The following is a 20494-nucleotide window of genomic DNA, read 5'->3' on the forward strand; positions in this document are numbered from 1 at the left end:
ATTCATGAGTGAAGCCCACCTCTGGCTCCAGCGTGTCTAGCAGGGCAGGAAGTGAGGAAGGTGCCTGAAACTCTGTGCTTAGTCGATTGGCTGGAGGACAGCCAGTCGGCTGTGTGATTGACAGCTAAGATGCTAATGAATGGGGGAAACCTGCATAAAAGGCAAGGCTTTTTGCTTGGAAGGCAGAGTCGACCACTGGACGAAGGAATCCGAAGAAGAACTTGGAAGAGACGCCTGCTGCAATTTCTGGACCGTTGGTTTGCCCGGTGAAGCCCTGCTGCAGTGCTGAAGCTTCGAATTTGCCTCGACTAGATGAGACCTGCAAAGGAAGACTTCTCCCCTTGGGTTGGTCGGACCAATCGACCCCAAGACGAGCTCATATGGAAATACTCTCGGAGCTGGCTGTACTTGCATTGCTGCTGCAGGAACCAATTGCTAGGGAAAAGAACACCAGAATCGAGTGTGTCGTCTTTAAGTAAGACCCGAGCTCCAGGATTATCCTCTGGGCTCCCATGAAGCAGGACTTACCAAGGCTGAGCCACCTCAACAGAGTGCTGGACCCCAGATGCGAGGAAAGTCCATTAAGGTATCAGAGAACCGCTGTGGTGCTATTTGCGAGAGCCACGAGAAGCTGAAACCACGAAGTGCTGCTGATCTGAAGTTTGCCCATTGCTGCCGCCAACCTTCAATTTGTTGTGCTGGAGTCCCCAGACGTCCTCCCTCTTGTCCCCATGACTGAGGCCCAGGAACAACAGGATCTGCAGACCTACACACAAACAGAAGCCAGCTGGAACCAATTTCTTCAAACCATAGGAACTGTAAAACTAAGGGGACTTATCTTGCTGTGTAGCCTTGCTAGTTCTCAGTTGAGACTTGTCTTGGTTGCCTTTGCAGAGTTGCTTGCAGCTTTGCCACTCGCAAGCCTCCCGGCCTGTGGCCCAACAGTGATTTCAATTTCTACAGACTTCTAAAACATTGTGCAAGACATTTTACTTACTTGCAAGAAGGGCTTCAGCTCAGCTAGACTTTTGCTCAATTAACATTGGCTGTCCTGGCTCCCTGAAAGACTCTTCTATGCTGACTTTGTGCTTGAACTATCCCTCAACAAAAGTCACACATTCTATAACTTGTGTAGCTGGGATAGGGTTAATTTACATTTCATTGGGGGCGGGGGTGGTGTTCAAAAAGTACTTGCCTGCTTAAGAATATTTGTTAACCATTGTTTTATTCCCAAAACCTTTTCTTTGACACCAAACTCAGTATTGCTCTAAATGTACCAGTGATGTATCAATGTCCACAGTTACCTAGTTATGTAATTCACCTCAGGGTGTAGGAAGTGTCTGTGTGCCATCCCAAATGGGTATCTACTGATTTACAGAAACTAAGTGTGTGTATTTTGAAGTATATTTTTGTTACATATATATTGCTCTCTTCTAAAGGAGGCTTATTCAACTGACTGTTAAATTAAATAATTGTTTAATCAAGAAACCTGGACTGGAATTGTTTATTTGTATACTTGTCACTGTTAATCTGTTACAAACCTACATTTCACATCGACCCCTCTTGAGATTAGCCTGGCTGCTCAGTCACTCTACCGACTTGTTAGTAAATGCTTATACCAAAGGTTCGGTTAACTATTGCCAAGAGGTCCAGGCTGGTGCAGCCTCCCACAGGGTGTTAGGCAAAGTTTGTATGCAGTACCCTTGGGGACCACTACACACAAGTAAGACTACAGGTGTAAGCAAACAAACCTTTGGTATAAGTCTGTACTACAATGTTTTGGTAGCGTTGCTGAGCAGCCAGACTTATCTCAAGAGAGGAATGTGAGCTGTAATGTTACACAGAGGTCTACAATTACTAGTATTCAAAAAGACTCTTACACTAAACGTTTCTTGGTAAAACATCTAGTAATTTATTTCACAGTCAGTTATAAATCCTTCACTAGAAGGAGGCAATATATATCGCACACAAATATACTTCAGTACTTTACACTGTACCCGTCGGAGGCATTTAAACTACTTTGAAGGAGGAGCAAAAAGGCATAGGTTAATAAAAAGATCACAATTATTCTTAGACAGTGCAAATGTTTTGAGTTCACCAGAGGGGTTGATTCAATCCAATAGGTTAGGCCAAAGTCAATGGGCTAAAGTCTTGTATAGGATAAAGCCCTTCTGTTAGTTAAAAGGAAAAGTCCTTGCCAAAGTTCTTAGAAGTAGTTCGTAAAAGAAAGCATCATATGTTGGGTCACAAGCTGATTAGGCCTGCAAGTTGCAAAAGTTTCACACACTTTCACAGTGAGAGTTAAGTTCTCTCGATCAGGTTTTCACAGTATGTTACAAAGAAGAAAAAGATGCAGCTGAAGACTTCTGTTCCTGGCAGTTCCTGCAGATCTCGCTGTTCCTGAGCCTTGGCCGTAGGGACAAGAGGGAGGATGTCGGGGGACTCCTGCACTGCGACTGGTTAAAAAGCTGGCAAATCTTCAATTCCGGTAGCTGTAGTCAAGCACGTAAACTGGTATCCCTCTCCATCGTCATTTGGTTTCCTGCAGCACTCTGAAGAAAATACAACCAGCTCCGAGAATGGTATCCAGGTGGCTTAGTGTCGAGTTGATTGGTCCCACCAACTCAAATGGAGAAGTCGTCCTTGTAGGGGCTTCTCTGTCGAGGTGAACTTGGCAATTCAGACCGGCAGCAGGGCTTCACCGGGCATACCAACAGTCCAGGAGTTGCAGCAGCCGTCCTCTTCAAGCTCCTCTTCGGTTCTTTCGTTCCAGTGGTCGACCCTGCCTTCCAAGCCAAGAGTCTCACCTTTTATTCAGTTCTCTCCCATTCATTCCAGCCTAGCTGTCACCTTGCAGTGTGGCTGTCCTTGCTGGACAGTCAGCCAGCCAATCACGTCAGAGTGCATTTGGGTCTCCTAGGAGACTAAGCACAGGGAGTTTTGGGCACCTCCCTCACTTTCTGCCCACACCAGACACTCGGGCACCAGAGGCGGTCTTCAGTCCTGAAGCCCGCCAAAGGCGAAGGAACAAAGGGACCAAACCTGGTTTGGCGCACAGAGACAAACTCTAGAAGGACCTTTCCAAAAATGAAATGGCGAAAAAGGACGGGGACCTGTTTAAACAAAGGGGGCTCAGATGCCATCTTGAAAAACATGGTTCCTGTTTACGGTCAGGAAAAATCATGGTAGTTTGTTGTAAAACCACTGCCACCAGCCATTTCGAGAGGAAAGGGTAGCATTTGACAGCTACAAGAGTTTTCAGACATAGGGGATACTAGTTAACCCCTCCAGCACTCTATTGTAAGATGGGGTGTGCTGGGTCTAGGAATTTAAAAAAGACTAGTAGTCAATTTCACACTACTTTCTCTGGGAAACAGTAGTTTATCCCAGAGAAGCCATTTAAACCTTGGAACAGCCTAAAAGGCTTCCCTGTGTTACTGCACTGAAGGTGCTATGTGACACAAACAAAGATGATGCTTATTGAGTTGCTTAGGCTCCATACCCAAATGAAACACAAGAGTAAAACATACATCAAAATACATGAGAGAGTGGGGAAAAAGGCTCACACTCTCTCCAGGTAAAAAAGATCCTCAAAATTCAGCAAAGTTGCTGGGGGGCTCTAGGGTGAAGGAAATTAGCACATTTATGAGCATTTTCCCTAACACTGCAATACATATCCTAATTGGTCAATATGCTCTTTCCAAGTAGGGCTGAACACTGCAATGTCATCCAAGTATGCCATGCAGAAGTCCTCCCTCCCATTCAGAACATGATTCACCATCCTTTGGAATGTAGCAGGTGCATTCTCTAATCCAAAAGGCATAACCTTAAACTGGTAGTCCTCCAGGGGTTGAAAATGCAGTTTTCTCCTTGGAATGGTATGTCAGAGCCATTTGCCAATAGCCCGTTGTTAGGTCAAATTTACTGAGGTACTTGGCTGAACCAAGTTTGTCCACCAGCTCTTCTGTCCTAGGTAAAGGATGGGCATCAGTCGTGGTGACTGCATTAAGGGCTTTAAAGTCCACACAGAATCCCAACTCCTTGGATCCTGCCTTTGGTACTAGCACAACTGCACTCGACCAATGACTTGTAGATGGCTCCATTACCCAAGATCAAGCATTTGTTGACCTCTTCCTTTATGTGGGTACGTACATGGTCTGACATTCTGTAACCTCTGCTTTTAACAGGTAAACAGTCACCAGTGAGAATATCATGCTGGCCCCAAGGGGTCAAGCCTGGTGAGGGTGAAAACAGAGGGGCAAACTGATTTAACAGAGCTTTGCACTCCTCCTGTTGTTCCAGTGTCAGATTAGAAGAGAGATTAACTCCTATCTGCCCATCTAACGGTTGTCCCATGAGGCGGTCAAGTAGAGGCTCACTCTCTTCCTCCTGATCAGAGGCTAGAAGCAAAGCTCCCAGGTATGGTCTGGAGACATAGGCCTTTAGGCGGTTGGTGTGAAAGACCCTGGGGCCTCCTTAGGATTGCCTAAATCCACCAAATTATTGACCTCCAAGTTTTCCCTCAACCTTAAAGGGTCCAATCCATTTGTCCTGCAAGGCCCTCTGCCTTGTAGGTACCATATGATATGGCATTTATAACGTGCTTATACACAAGTGTTTCAAGGCGCGAGAACTAGGTCTTGAGTAAACCCAGCCATGTTGGCCTTCTGATCAATGCTTCACCAGAGCCTTACCTTCTTTCAAGTTATCTGAAGCTTCTGTCATCATGTTTGTCATTCTCCTTCAGAGACCTAACACATAGTCAGTGACTCTCACTGGTTTGTGGGAAGGAGCACTCTCCAACCCCTCCTTAATTATGGCCAATGGACCTCTAACCGGATGACCATAGAGAAGATCAGAGGGACCGAATCCAACCCCTTCCTGAGGGACTTCTCTATAAGCCAAGAGAAGGTATGGCAGTAGAAGGGCCCACTTTCTTCTAAGGGGTTCTTCTAAAGCACCTATCATGCCCTTCATAGTTCTATTAAACCTCTCTAGCAACCCATTGGTCTGGGGATGGTAGGCTGTTGAGAACTTGTACGTCACTCCAGTGTTTCCACATGGCCTGCATGTAGTGGGACATAAAGTTGGATCCCCCTGTCAGAGATAACCTCTTTAGGAAAACCTGCTCTGGTAAAGATACCAAATAGGGCCTTAGCCACGGCCTGAGCTGCGACAGTCCTCATAGGTATTGCGTCAGGATACCTGGTAGCATGGTCTACCACAACCAATATAAATCAGTTGCCTGAAGATTTTGGAGGGTCTAAGGGACCAACACTGTCGATTCCTACCCTCTCAAAAGGGACTCCCACCACTGGTGTCACATTGGCTCCACTCTTGCCAGATGTCTGACAAGTGTGACAGCTTCTACAGAATTTATTTACATCAGACCCCATTTTAGGCCAGTAGAAATAGAGACATTCTTTCCTTTGTCTTCTTAAAACTTACGTGACCAGCCAAAGGAATCTCATGGACTAACTGTAGAAACCAAGGTCTTGCTGCCTGGGGCACAGAACTCTTCTATAGTCTCCTGGGGTAGACTCAATAGGTTCACTGTAGAGGAGGCCATCCTCCAGTATAACCAATGCTTACATGGCTCTTGCCCTTCCAGCTGGGAAGCTGCCTGTTGGCAAAGTCCTTCAAGAGTAGGACACTCTCGTTGACCTCTGCTGAAGTCTGTCCTACAGGGGCCACCTTCTGCCAGTAAAGACTGCAGCTTAGGATGGTCTTTAGGATCCAGATCTACAACGGGGGGGGGGGGTCTTTTTCCAGCTCCGTGTCATCAGTAGCCTACTCAACCTCTTCTGGTTGTATCTCACATTCAGCCTCAGCTGGTGGAGTAGTCACTGGTGAGACTTTGGACTGTCCTCCCGGGGCTGTCCTGGTTTGATGCACAGGAGTGCTATCTTTCTGGTCTCCTAAAACCTTGGTTTTACCCTTTGTCTTTCTTCTTGGAAATAGAAGTTGGCTTTTCCTGTCGACTGGGTGTTATAGGTTCTTCTATAACAACCCACTGAGAGTCATTTAAAGTGAGCTCTCTGGCCTTCCTAGTCTGCTCCTGCTTCCTTTTACTGGGAGGCCTCTGGGTGCTTGATACAACTCCAAGAGTTTTTAAGTCATTCCCCAACAGGACTCTCCCAGGTACCTCACTTTGTACACTGACAGGTATTCTTACAGTCCTATTGTTGCACTGGATGAGAGCTGATAGGATTGGAACCATCTGGACAGGGCCTCCAGCAAGCTTAGTGTGGGACCTTTGGGTGCCTTAGCAACATCCTCAGGTTGGAAAAAGGTTTCATCCACCACTGTGATGCTGGCCCCAGTGTCTCTAATGGCAGGGGCCTCCTGACCATTTACAAGTATACTGTCCTTGTAGTATTCTTTTGTGCTATCTGGTATAGAGTTAAATACATCTACATTCTGCTGTTCCCACAGACCCAGGGACACTAAAACACTGGCAGAGACTCCAATGGGGTTTTCAGCCAATCGTTGAAAGTGTCCACTTGCCATATGTACTTCTCCCTCAGGCATGAAGGCTAAGGAGGCAGTGTATCCCTGAAGGTTTACCCTTGCATCTGGGATCCACTTTCAGATGGTCAGTTGACCCACAAGCATAACATTTTCCAAATGTTTTGACAAATGGGGGCTTCTGCTGACCTCCCTCTGGTTTGGCACCAGAGGTTTCACTAGACTGACCTGGTTTCCCATATGGCTTATCCTTATGTTTGTGGCCCTCTTTTGGATTGGAGGTTTTAGAATTCTCTGTCATCTTTCTTGTGCGGCTTCCCCTCATCCCTTTTTAGGAGTAGCGCCAGAATCCTTGCGAGTAGCCTTTTTGGCAACCCACAAGTCAGCAGCTTTAGCTAGCTTCTTGGGATCAATATCTTTAGTCAGCCAAGTGCTGTCTCCGCTCAGGATTGATTCCAACAAAAACAGATTTCTCATTCCTTCAAAAGATTTCACTCTGTAACCCGTAACCCAACCATCAAAGTTTTTCAAACATTCACACACCCAGGTAGCCAAAGGGGCACCATCAGTCTTTTTGAGGGTCCTAAACCTCTTAAGGTACTGGGAAGGAGCTTTCCCAAATCTAGTTATCAAAGCTAGCTTCACATTTTCATACTCCAATCTTCAAGTTCCCCCACCTCCATTACAGCATCAGTTGCAACCTGGGGGATCCTAGACAAAAGTCAAGGAATCAACTGATTCCATGTGAAACCCTGAATCCCGTAGTTATATTCAAAAGCACGCAGCCAATCCAAAATATCAGGTTTCACCTCCTACATACTCACTGCTTCTTTAGGCATGCAAGGTCTCTTTGGACTCGAAGACCTAGAAGACTCTGGTATAGAAACATTTTCAAGAGACAATTTCTTCATTTCAAAAGCATGTTGTAATTCCATTTCCCTTAGTTTGATGTCCTGATGTTTGTTTTCAGCTTGGACTTATAATCTTTTGAACTCTCATTCAAGTCTCATTTTTACAAGAGACAAATTCTGGACTCAGTACTGGACCTGGTAGGGTCTCTGTGGCTAAAGGGTGAGGCATAAGGGCCTGTTGAGGTAAAGAGAGAGGTGCTCTCTTCCTGAGACTCCTTTAACTCTTCAACAATATTAGCGGTAGACTCTGAACTATCATCATCCTCGTCAGTTTCCACATTTCCTGGAATAGTAGGTGTGACAGGCTGACTACCCAGACTTTGATTATTCAACAATCGTGCAATTGGTACATTTGTCTTTCCTTTAACAGGGAGAGACCTGACTTTACACATTCCTTTACTTTCAGTTGCTCTACTCTTAAAATGATCAGGGCTTTCTGTCTGAAGTTATCCATATCTGGCATGTTACAATTGCTTTTCTAGTGGAGCTTAGCCTTGTGAAGGTTTTTAGTTGAACGAAAGTAATAGCAACTCTCAATGTAACAATTCTACAATCTATCCTCACCACCTGCTACCAGTGTTAGGCAAAGTTTGCATGCAGTACCCTTGGGGACCACTACACACAACTAGGACTACAGGTATAGGCAACCCAACCTTTGGTATAAGCTTGTGCTACACAGTTTTGGTCGCGTGTTGAGCAGCCAGGCTTATCTCAAGAGGGGAAATGTGAGCTGTAGTGGAGTTGCACAAAGATCCACAGTTACAGGTATTCAAATAAACTTACACTCAAGGTTTCTTGCATAAACAATTATTAATTATCAGTCAGTTATAAAGCCTTACTTAGAAGGGAGCAATATGATAGTAACACACAAATACACTTCAATACTGTACACTCTGAGTTTCTGAATCAGATAAGACCCTTTTGAGGATGGCCCACAGACACAACCTACACCCATAGGTGACTTCAATAACAAGGTGGTGGGGACATTAATATCTTACTATTGGCTTTCAGAACACTCTTAAAAGTTGGTAAAAGGCAAAGGTTTTTAGAACACAACAAATCAAATATTCTTAAGCAGGGCAGACACTTTTAGATCCTCTTAGAAGAGTCATACAATTCAGTAGGCTAAATCAAAGTCAATGGGCAAAGGTCTTTGGATAGGATGCAGCACTTCTGGTAAGTAAATGGAAAAGTCTTTGCACAAGTCTTTGAAGAAGAGAAGAATCAAATGTAGGGCCAAAAGCTGATTAGACTTGTGAGTTGTGGAAGTTACAAGCACTTCTACAGTAAGAGGTAAGTTCTCTTAGACTTGCTCTATAGTACCTTAGCAATGAAGAAAAGATGCAGCTGATGACTTCTGTTCCTGGGCCTCAATCGTGGGGACAGGAGGGAGGACATCGGGGGACTCCTGCAATGCACTGGGATGGTCAAAGCTGGCAACCGGCAAACTTCACTTTCAGTGTTTTTCACGTTTCAGCTCCTCACGGCTACCGCAAATAGCAACAATGCGGTTCCTGGCTGTTGAGGTGGGCTTTCCTTGCTTCTAGGGTCCCACACTCTGTGGAGGGGGCTCAGGCTTGGTCAGTCCTGCTTCTTGGGTGTCCGTACGATCTTCCAAAAGCTCTAGGCCAGCTTGAAAGCAACGCACACAATCAGGTGTTCCTCTCCCTGGCTATACGGTTTCCAGCAGCAACTCTGTGGAAATTCAACCAGCTCCGAGATGTATGTCCAGCTGGCTTACTTTGGAGTTGATTGGTCCCACCAACTCAAAGTGGGAAGTCGTCCTTGCAGCGGCTTCTCTGTCGATGCAAACTTGGCATTTCGGCACTGCAGCAGGGCTTCACCAGGCAAATCAACGGTCCAGGCGTTGCAGCAGGCGTCCTCTTCAAGCTCTTCTTTGGTTCCTTCGTCCAGTGGTCGACTCTGCCTTCCAATCCAAAAGACTCGCCTATTATTCAGTTCTCTCCCATTCATTCCAGCCTAGCTGTCACTCGCCCAGCAGGGTGGCTGTCCTTGTCGGACAGTCAGCCAGCCAATCACCACAGAGTGCATTTGGGTCTCCTAGGAGAATGAGCACAGGGATTTTTGGGCACCTCCCTCACTTCCTGCCTACCCCAGACTCTCTGGAGCCAGAGGCGGGCTTCACTCCTTTATCCCGCCAAAGGCGAAATGAACAAAGAGACTAAACCTGGTACAGCGCGCAGAGGAAATCTCTAGAAAGACATGGCAAAAAAAAGTCCGGGGACCATTTTATCAAAGATGGCTCTGTGCCATTTTGAAAAAATGGCTCCCGCGGTTGCTTTACTGGAGCCGCAAACGCAGCCCACAGTAACTGCAAACCCATGGTAGTTTAAACAAAACCACTGCCACCAGCCATTCAGTGAGGAAAGGGTAACATAAAAATGTTACATGAGGATCTAGACGGGGGGGATACGAAGTAACCCCTCCAGCACTCTATTGTAAGAGTGTGTGCTGGGTCTAGAGGTACAATGGTAAGTAAAGTCAATTTCACTTTACTGCTCTGCGAAACAGTAGTATATCCCAGAGAAAGGTATTAAGCCTTGGGGAAATCTGAAAGACTGCCCTGTGCCACTTCACTGAAGGTGCTGTGTGACAATGTAAAAGATGATGCCTATGGTGTTTGTCAGACTCATAACCAAAAGAAACTGAGGTAAAATTCACATAAAAATACATGAGTGTGGGGGAAAAAGGGTAACACTCTCTTCAGGTTAAAAAAAAAAATCAAGTCCTCAAAATCCAGAAAAGTTGCTGGGTTCTCTAAGGTGGAGGGAATTAGCACATTTCTGAGAATTCTCCCTAACACTTTCCAGCCTTGGTTGGTGCTGTCTTTAAGCCCTATGATAAGGCACAGCTCTCACTACCTTCCTGAATTATAGCCATTACTTTCTCCCACCACAATACTTCCATTTACCTGTCCATGACATCTGCAAAGTGGCCACATGGACTTGTGCATTCTATAATTAATGCTTTTGATGTATAAAGTCAAAAATTGATGCAATGCAATGTTGATGAATAGCTTCATTAGAACTGCACGCTTTCAAATCTTTACGCACACTGATAAGTGAGGATGAACATAAGAGTGTAAAGCAATTACTTATATTAGTTCAAATACGGCTAGTTTCTCCTTGCCTTAATCATGGCTCCTTTATCTGCTCTGTTACATTTCTGATGTTTGTTAATCTGCTTAGAATCGCTTGCTGTGCATAGTCCGACATCCAGTGGTCACTGCATTTTGTTTTTCGTAGTCGAAAAGGGGACGTCGACAAGGCGTGTCTGAACACTATCCCTATAGTGACGTGCAGTGTACCCACAATCCCTCACGCGTCGAGGTCCCTCAGATTGTTTTTTTCCACCCAGATATTGGTCGCTTATACGCAGAGCTCCTCGAGAGACATTGCAAAAAACTTTATTTGACCTTTGGTCGCCCTTAATTTATATTATTACTTACATCCCTCCTTCGGCGTCGTAGCTGCAAAGCTGTTCACTGCTGTTTGTTGCTGCAAAGCGGTGCCTTCGACGGAGGAGGTTGTTCGGCGTTCGCCGAACACGTGGCCTGGCCTCGACGGCCAAATACAGTAGGGAGAGTGGGGTCGTGGGACATTTATTGTTTCTCTTTGAGAATGCCTTTCCCCTCCCTTTCCTTCGGGGTTGTCACATGCAATCTGTTCCTCAGCTCTGGAGAGGACACCCATTAGGTTTTGCCCGCGTTGCAAAGGCAAATTTACCTGGAAAGACGAGCATAAACGGTGTAACCGTTGCTTGCCCCTCGACCACAAAGAAGACGGCTGTGCGGCCTGTCAGCTCCTTAAGCCGAAGACTTTGAAAGATCGTATGGTCAAGAGGCGGGCAGCCTACGCCATGTCTAGGTCTGATTCATCACCTGCCGCCGCCGCAGAAAGTGACGAGGAATGCGACAACCCGACGTTCGTTTCGGAAGTCGTAGACCTCTCTAAGGAGCATTCACGCTCCTCGTCGTCCGGCCCCGGCCCCGAGAAGCTCGGCTCACGCCCTGCTTATGGGGATGAACACCCCGGCGACAAGGACGCACACAGAAAACACTCCCATAAACATACAACCCACGGATCTTCCTCGTCGAAGACGAAGAGAGCATTAGTGCCAACGGAGACGCAGGTCCTACCGGCGGCCTCCTCAGACCGTAAGAGTCTGAAGCCCCCCCCCCCCCCTTAGCAACCGCAAACACGAATAGCGACTGGGCTACCCCCAGATAAGGGCGGTATCACTAAACCGCCAGACAACGCGCACCGGCAGAGAGCGCCGTCAGCGTAGAGCAAGCGACGCCTGTAACGTCGACGCTGGAGGTACCCTCGACAGACAGTTTAGTTGTCGAGAGCCTGGCGAGGATTATTTCCACTGATAGCCAGAGACGGACGGTGAAAGAGACGTCGGTTACCGCTCATAAGGCCCAGGAAATGCCGAAAAGGTCAGAAGAAAGGCAGGAACCGCCCGCTCAGTCGAGAGGGACTCCTAGCCTACCAGAAGGCTTTTCAGAAGGCGAGGGGAAGCTCTCTTCTAAGTTATGGGATAGGTCGAAGCGTTTTCTAACGGAAGGCCCTCCCTTTTTTCCCCCCTGACTGCTCCGGGGTACCTTAAACCCTAGAGGCTCAAGTTCTGTATGGGCAAAATGGAGAGGTTTATGGAGACTCAGAACCTTCCAACACCCAAGAGATCAAGAGAGGGACCTCAGGACGATCCCAGGGCCAAGTACCCCAGGCTGTTGGATTCCCCCCTCCCCCCCATGAGGATGTAGATCTATATGACCTCACTGGAGAGGACCCCAACTTTCAGGAGGATGACGAATTCTTAGGCAATGAAGGGGAACAAAACCTAGAGGAGGAAGGTTTTGAAGACAACCCGGATATGGGTGATGGGGCTTCAGAGAAAGCCCAGAAGAAGGCGCATCACAGCCCTGGCCAGTCCCCATCAGCATTTTCAGACCCTGAAGCCATAAACCTGTCCCCACCCAAAGACTCACCTAATAGGAATACATCTCCTATAGACGATCAAGCTACCTTTAATGCACTCCTATGCAAGGCAGCAGCGCATTTCAAGATCGAGACCGGGGAAACCTCTCCTGACATCGACTTTGTAGAAAAGATCATTAAGGAGAAACCCCCTGTCAGCCAAACCATTCCCCTCCTCGCCTCAGTAAAGAGACAAATTATTCCTTCACTCTCCAATCCTGCGTTGATCAGAGGGGTCAACCTGAGGATAGAAAAATGATTTAGTCCTTCTCCATCGGACCCGTTATACATCAGGGACCACTCTGTACCAGACTCCTTAGTGGTTACAAATACCAGGAAGAGAGCAGGGGTCCAGCTGTCAACTAGCGAGGCACCACCAGACAAAAAATTGTACGCCCTAGGAAAGAGGATTACAGCCTCAGCTGGCTTTTCCGCAAGAATTGCCAACAACTCCTCTTTGCTGGCAAGTTACATAGATGCACAATGGAGCAAACTACGTAAGGACATTGAGGAGGTACAGGAACCCCTACGTAGTCGCCTTCTAGCCACGGTGACTGAAGGGACCTTAGTCAACCAAAGCATCATTAAACATACTATGGATGCTGTAGAGACGGCTGGGCGTTCCCTAGTCCAAGGAATCCTACTCAAACGCCATGTATGGCTACGTAATCCAGGCTTTAAACCTGAAACACAAGCATCTCTTATTAACAAACCTATAGAAGATGCAAACCTCTTTGGTAAGGCGGTGGATGAGGCACTAGAGACCGCAAAGAAGGAATTTGACACAATCGAGACACTAGATCAAATTTCAAGGCCTCCCCACAAACGTGGTTATGGCAACAAACGTTTTTTTTCGAGGCCAACGCCAGCAGCAATACTCTGCAGGTAACTGGTCCTCTAACCAAGGCACCAGTGGACAATATAACCAAAGAGGACAACGCCGTGGCAAGGGAAGAGGTTGGGGTCCCACCCCTAGAGGTTCCCAAGCCATCAACACCAAATGACTCAAAGATTCGGGTCCCCTCCCATGTTTCACCGGTCGGGGGCCGGTTAACATACTTTCTTCCAGCATGGGAGGGTATAACATCAGGCGCTGGGTACTATCAACCATAGCCCGCAGCTACTGTATAGAATTCAACAGTTTCCCTTAGTACAGACCCCCAAGGGGACGACACATGTCGGCAGAACAGCTCGCCATCCTTCTTCAAGAAGTGGACCAACTACTAGAAAAAGGAGCTATAGAGGTCGTGCCTCTGTCCCAGGTAACGGAAGGTATTTATTCAATGTACTTCCTTGTACCCAAAAAGGACTGAACCATGCGCCCTGTACTAGATTTGTGCCCAGCGAACAAATTTGTCAAACCTCAAAAGTTTCGTATGGTGACTCTACAGGAGGTAATCCCCCTGCTTTCACAGGGAGATTACATGACAACACTGGACATGAAAGATGCATACTTTCATATTTTAATGTTGCCAGCGCACAGGAAATACCTCCGGTTCATGATAGAGGGCAAACACTACCTAAGAGTGCTACCCTTCGGCATAGCATCAGCGCCGAGAGTATTCACGAAGGTACTGGCAGTGGCCCACCTGCGCAGGTTGTCCATCCCAGTATACCCTTACCTCGACGATTGGCTCATAACAGGGGATTCCTACGAAGCATGCTTCTCAAATACCCAAAAGAATGTAGACCTTTTGTTTCAACTGAGCTTCTCCATCAACGAGAAGTCCAGCTTAGAACCCAGCCAGATCAAACAATTCCTAGGGGCTCTAATTCGAACAAAGGACAGCCTCGTCTTCCCCTCCAAAGAGAGGGTCCAAAACATGCTGTTTCAAATCCCTCAATATGTGGCCGGTCGAGAGGTGACAGTGCGCAAAGCAATGCGCTTACTAGGAATGACGGCGTCATGAATGTATTTGTACCTCACGCGCGCCTGCGCATGCGCCCAATGCAAGAGTGTCTCCAGCCAGTGGTGTCAGGCCAGCGGACAATGGGACGATCTAGTGGTGGTCTCGCAGGCCTTGGTTCTCTCGCTACGGTGGTGGTCGAAGGAAAGCCTGGTAATAGGGAAACCATTCGTCACCCCCGCAGTGGACGCCACTCTAACCACAGACGCATCCCTCACAGGATGGGGGGCTCACCTATCCCATCAGACTGCTCACGGAGTCTGTACTCCGAGCGTAACATCTAAGCACATAAACTTACTGGAGCTACTAGCTGTGTTCAAGGCTCTGAAAGCCTTCCAGGCACATCTACAAGGGAAGACAGTGATGGTCCTCACGGACAGCACCACAGCCATGTACTACCTCAACAAGCAGGGGGGCACTCATTCTCCAGGACTGTCCAAGCTGGCCCAGAACATCTGGAAGTGGGCTCTCAGACACATGTTCCTACTGTCACAACATGTACCAGGGGAACTCAGTCTGCTAGCAGACGAACTCAGCAGAGACTTCCCTCTGCCCTCAGAGTACGAATGGCGGTTAGACGAAGACATCGTCTTCGACGTCTTCACACAATGGGGATTCCCAGAAATAGATCTGTTAGCAACTCTGGAGAACTCACAATGCCAAGATTACGCCTCTATGTACCCCCAGAACCAATCCAAGGGGAACGGTCTATCGATACCATGGTCAGGGAAATTTGTCTACGCTTTTCCCCCGACTCCCCTTCTCAACAAGATAGTGCACAAGATGCACCAGGAACAAGTTAACATGATACTGCTGGCCCCTATGTGGGCCACACAACCTTGGTTCGCTCACTTGATGGAGATGTCCCTATCTCCTCCAGTGAAACTTCCCTGCCCGTACAACATGCTGTCACAGGACAAAGGCAGGACACTACATCCATGCCCTCAGACCATGAACTTAGCAGCCTGGCTCCTGAGATCATAGAATTTGGACATTTACAACTCCCGCAGAGATGCATGGACATTCTCAGGGAGGCTAGAAAGGCTAACACTCGTCACTGTTATTCTAGCAAATGGAAGATATTTGTCATCTGGTGTAGGGGAAGGAGCATCAACCCAGTTGACTGCTCTCCCACACAAATTGTTCTGTACCTGACTCACCTACTAGACTCAGGCTTGGTGTTTAACTCTATTAAAGTCCATTTAGTTGGAATTTCCGCATACACCACTTCCCAACTTAGTGTCATGGTGGAAAGTCCCAGTTATTAAAGCCTTCATGGAAGGAGTGAAGAGGATCCACCCTCCCATAGCTAACCCCGTTCCCGGGTGGGACCTAAATGTGGTACTAACCAGGCTCATGGGGTCTCCCTTTGAACCCATGCACAAAGCAACACTTAAAGACCTCACTCTTAAGACTGCTTTTCTAATAGCCAACACCTCCATTAGGAGAGTAAGTGAACTACAAGCGCTCTCTGTACTAGACCCCTTTGTTACAGTTCACAAGGATAAGGTGGTTCTCCGCACACATCCTAGGTTTGCACCAAAATGTATCTCTAAATTCCATGTCAACCAGTCAATAGAACTACCAACGTTCTTTCAAAATCCTTCAAACTTAGGTGAGAAGAGCCTGCATACACTGGATGTTCGCAGAGCAGTGATGTTTTATATGGAAAGAACTAGACCATTGAGAAAGACTAATCAGTTCTTTGTCTCGGTGGCAGCAGGAAGAGAAGGATATGCAGTTTCGAAATCCACTATTTCTAGATGGATTGTACAATGCATCACTCTCTGTTACACTCTTGCTAAAAGAGAACTACCCTTCAAGCCAAGAGCACACTCCACTCGAGGCACCAGGGCTTCCATAGCTTTCATTGCAAATGTCCCTCTTGAATCCATTTGCAAAGCGGCAACCTGGAGTTCTGGACACACCTTTACAAAACACTACTGTCTAGATGCCCACTCTAGATCTGATTCCCATGTGGGACAAGCAGTATTAAAACATATTTTCTCTACTCTTCCTTCTCACAACCCACCTCCAACTCCGGGTACTGCTCGCTAGTCTATGCATAGCGTGTGATTCTAAGCAGATTAACAAACATCAGAAGACAATGCATTACTTACCGTAAAAGCATTTCTGATGGTTGTATCTGCTTAGATTCACATGCGCCCACCCTTCCTCCCTGCTCGGATGGAAGGAACATAGACTTTCTTCTATATCTCTTTTCTGTACTCGCTCACGTCTAATAAGCTCCCTCAGGGCAGAAAAAATACAGAGGGACCTCGATGCGTGAGGGATTGTGGGTACACTGCACGTCACTATAGGGATAGTGTTACATCGTCCGACCCCTTTTCGACTAGGAAAAACAAAATGCAATACTCCGCAGTGACCACTGGATGTCGGACTATGCACAGCATGTGAATCTAAGCAGATAAAACCATCAGAAATGCTTTTACGGTAAGTAATGCATTGTCATATTTGTAACACAAACAAAAATGTAACTAAAGGGGCTATAGCAGAGCTGGTGGATTGGAGAGTGCCCTGGGCACCAGTCTAACCTTGTTAGATTCGACATTAAGGGTGAACCTGTGTAGCAAAGGAGCTTCACACTGAGTGCTGAAGTTATTACATTGTGATGTTTGTTCTTTTCATTAGATTCTCGCATTTCTTCATTTTTATTCCCAGCTGACCCCAAAATAGTTAGATTGGTGTCTAACCTATGGATCATCAGTAAAGTGGTAACTCAAATGATTGGTCTGTATTTGAGGATTTTGAGACCACTTGGCGACATTGTCTACATCTCATTCTCTTTTCTCTCCCGCAGCATCTACAAAAAGGCAGGACTTGGTAAAGAAAAGCGAGAAGTCACCTACCTTGTGTCTAAGAAGGGCGTGGGTCCAAAGGTGCGCCGCCCGCCAGGCGTGAAGGGTCACTTTAAGGTGGTGGATGGCAGGATGAAGAAAGACATGCGAGCACAGAAAAGGACTGCCCAAGGGAAGAAACAGAAGCACAAACGGCATTGAGGGCATCCCATCAACGTTGAAAATGGGATCTATTAGGACTTGACTTGAGGACATTGTCTGCGTTTTGATGAATCCATCTCAGTGGGTCCAAAGTGCATCAGAAAAACTAAAAGGACTTGGAAGTAACTTGCTGTTTTTGTGGAGTGCCTCTTCCTATTCAATGAGGAAATGTCCTTTGTTTGTGCATGGCCACTTCATTCTAAATGGTTTGTAGGATACTACTTTCTATTTAATGAGAGAATGCACCTTTCATTGAGGTTATTTTAATGAGTGCCTTTATCCTTTGTGGGGGAGGGAGTAATTTCCTTCTCATTGAGGTAACTTCCTTCCTATTTGGGAGCTCACTTCCTCTGTAATGAGGTAAATGACAATCTTGTTGTCAGACCATATCTTAATCAGGTAAAGCTCTTTACGGCGGAACAGATGGTCATCATACTGCCCTCTGCATCTTGTGGAATGTAACAGCCTTTCTAGTGGGTGGTCACTTTCTGTTGACTGTTTATTTCCTGTTTGCCAAGCCATGTGTGATGCTTTCAGCCAATGTTGCTTGTAAGCCAACAGCAGTTTGCATATGCGGACAGGCTGAAGGGTGGTCGGAGCAGGTAGATTTGCTATTTCCGATTAGAAGCATGATGCACCCATCATGCTTATAATCGCAAAAAAGAAAATCTACCTGCTCCCACCACCATTTTTATGTATATGACATTACATACCTTCCTTTAAAATACTACCTTTAATTTGGATAGTCTTTCTGCTACCGATTTATTTTCAATTACTGTTTGTATTTTTTACTGACTGTGCAATACAAACTGTATTAAAATATTTACTTTTGATTGTCCCCTTTAAACTTCTTTGAATGTTTGTTCACTTATATTGCGTGCCAGACCCGAGGGTATAAGGGCGCAGGAGCAGCAAGGTTATTCTCAGCTTAGTTACAGGGCTGTACAATAATTACAGTGTGTACATAGGTTAAAGCAGTTGTGACAAATGCAATGATAAATAGTTTATATATTTGTGAGGCTTGTGGAATCTGCTTAGATCACATGCTGTGCATAGGCCGACATCTAGTGGAAGCTGCAGAGTATTAGTTTGTTTTTCGAAACTCGAAAATGGGCATCGACACAGGGCGTGCCAGTTATACTATCCCTAGTGTGACGTCCCCTGTACCCATTGATTCCCTCGCGCATCTAGGACCCTCAGATTGTTTTTTTCCGCCATACTGGTCGGAAGCATTTCACGGAGTTCCTAGCATTAAGCCATAATTTTGCAAAATATTGATAATTTTACCCCTTCGCCACCCCAACGTCGAGATACCGAATTTCGACTCCGGATCGGAGAGGATTTCGACCATCAACTGCACGACGACTTTGGGCCTCGAGGCTTCCGTCTCTGCCCGGGCCTGGGCCGCTGGCCAAGGCCCTGCAAGTAGGGAGAGTGGGGGGTGGTCATACTCTACACTCTTGTAATATATAGACACACTTATATATTCCTACACTTACCAGCCTGCTGCCACAAGGTGCGTATGGAGGGTACCCCTTTCCAATTCTGCCCCAAGTGCAATCGCAAATACCCTTGGGTCGAAGACCCCTACAGGGTAGACTCCCCAGTAGAAAGAGAGGCCCCCATTACCGACTCCCCTGTCGACAACCAGCCACTCCTGAATGAAGTGCTGTCTCGAGCAGCAGAACATTTCCACATCGACACCCAGGGTGCCCAGGAGGAAAGAGACTTCGCAGAAGAGTTAGTGGGGGAGAGGAGGCCTGGTGCTCAGGCCATCCCTATCCTAAAATCTATTCAAAGAAGAATAGACCCGTCACTCCTCAATCCTAACCTCACCAGAGCAGTGAACCCTAGGATTGAAAAACTTTTCAAGGCGGCCCAATCAGACCCACTATATATAAGAGGGCATCTGAAGCCGGATCTCTGGTTGTTACTAACACCCGTAAGAGGGCTGGAACACCCTTATCGTCCGAGGCTCCTCCCGACAAGGAGAGCAAAAGACTGTAAGGGTTCGGCAGGGAAGTGGCCTCCACTTCCGCCTACCAGGCAAGGATTGCCAACTCCACCACCCTGTTGGCCAGCTACAACTGCCATCAGTGGCAAGAGGTCGTGGCACTCATAGACTCCGCACCAGAACCCTAAAGAGCCAATTGGCACGAGTTTCAGCGGAGGGAAGAGCCGTGTCCGGTTGCATTTTAAAGGCAACCTTTGATGCCGCGGATAACGCAGGCAGATTAATAGCAGAAGGAACTGTTATTAAGAGACACGCTTGGCTACGCCAGTCTGGTTTCAAGGCTGAAACACAAGCGTCACTATTGGACAAACCGGTGGAGCCGGATCTGTTGTTTGCTAAGGCGGTCGAGGACGCACTAAAGAATGCTAAGGACGAGTATGAAACACTCAAATCCCTAGGCCAGCTAACCACTAAACCCCCTAATCAGAGAGGGAATGGCAATTTTCGTCGCCCACGCGGCCAAAATTCCCAAAGAGGTTCTAACTATTCCCAGGGGCAGGGTACACAGTGGAACAATAATAACCAGCAGTCTACCCAGGGTTACGGTAGGGGGAATAAGAGAGGACGTGGTAGAGGCAGCGGCAGCCCCAATAAAGGAGCCGACACGCCTCCACCGAAACAGTGACGCTTCGTTCAGGGTCCCTTCTCGCGCAACCCCAGTAGGGGGACGCATTTCCAACTTCACCCAAGCTTGGGAAGAGATCACATCAGACAGATGGGTGCTGTCAACAGTATCCGAGGGGTACTGTATAGAACTACTAGAGCGTCCCCGAGACCATCCTCCACGACAAAAAATACGCAATAGAACTCGTCCTGGGACCCAGGTAAACAAGGGTATTTATTCAACTTAACTTCCTTGTGCCAAAAAAAGATTTGACAATGCGCCCAGTATTGGACTTACGGCCTGCCAACAAGTATGTCAAGCTACAAAAGTTTTGCATGACAACTCTCCAAGGGGTAATCCCCCTCCTGAAAAAGGGGGATTACATGGCAACTTTGGACATGAAAGAAGCCTATTTTCATATTTCCATGTTCCTAGCGCACAGAAAATACTTGCGCTTCAAGGTGGACAGTCGGCAATACCAGTTCAAGGTACTGCCCTTCGGGGTAGCTTCGGCCCCAAGGGTATTCACCAAGGTACTGGCGGTGGCGACAGCACACCTACGCAGGG

At 47.0% G+C, this 20494-nt stretch overlaps 1 protein-coding gene across 3 annotated transcripts in view; it reads left to right on the forward strand.

Annotated features, from left to right (window-relative positions):
• The window catches only part of FTSJ3 (FtsJ RNA 2'-O-methyltransferase 3), a 416394-nt gene extending 398254 nt beyond the window's left edge, over nucleotides 1–18140 (forward strand). For 2 of the 3 annotated variants that reach the window (XM_069629038.1, XM_069629037.1), the window contains exon 22: nucleotides 17111–18140. In XM_069629038.1, coding sequence (XP_069485139.1) covers nucleotides 17111–17309 — 199 coding nt within the window. In that variant the 3' untranslated portion in view covers nucleotides 17310–18140. The remainder of the gene's footprint in view (nucleotides 1–17110) is intronic. The other variant, XM_069629039.1, reaches the window with a different exon arrangement.
• The last annotated feature ends 2354 nt before the right edge of the window (nucleotides 18141–20494 follow it).

This window comes from Ambystoma mexicanum, chromosome 12 (assembly GCF_040938575.1).
Source record: "Ambystoma mexicanum isolate Mex_15411 chromosome 12, UKY_AmexF1_1, whole genome shotgun sequence".
In the NCBI taxonomy this organism is placed as follows: domain Eukaryota; kingdom Metazoa; phylum Chordata; class Amphibia; order Caudata; family Ambystomatidae; genus Ambystoma; species Ambystoma mexicanum.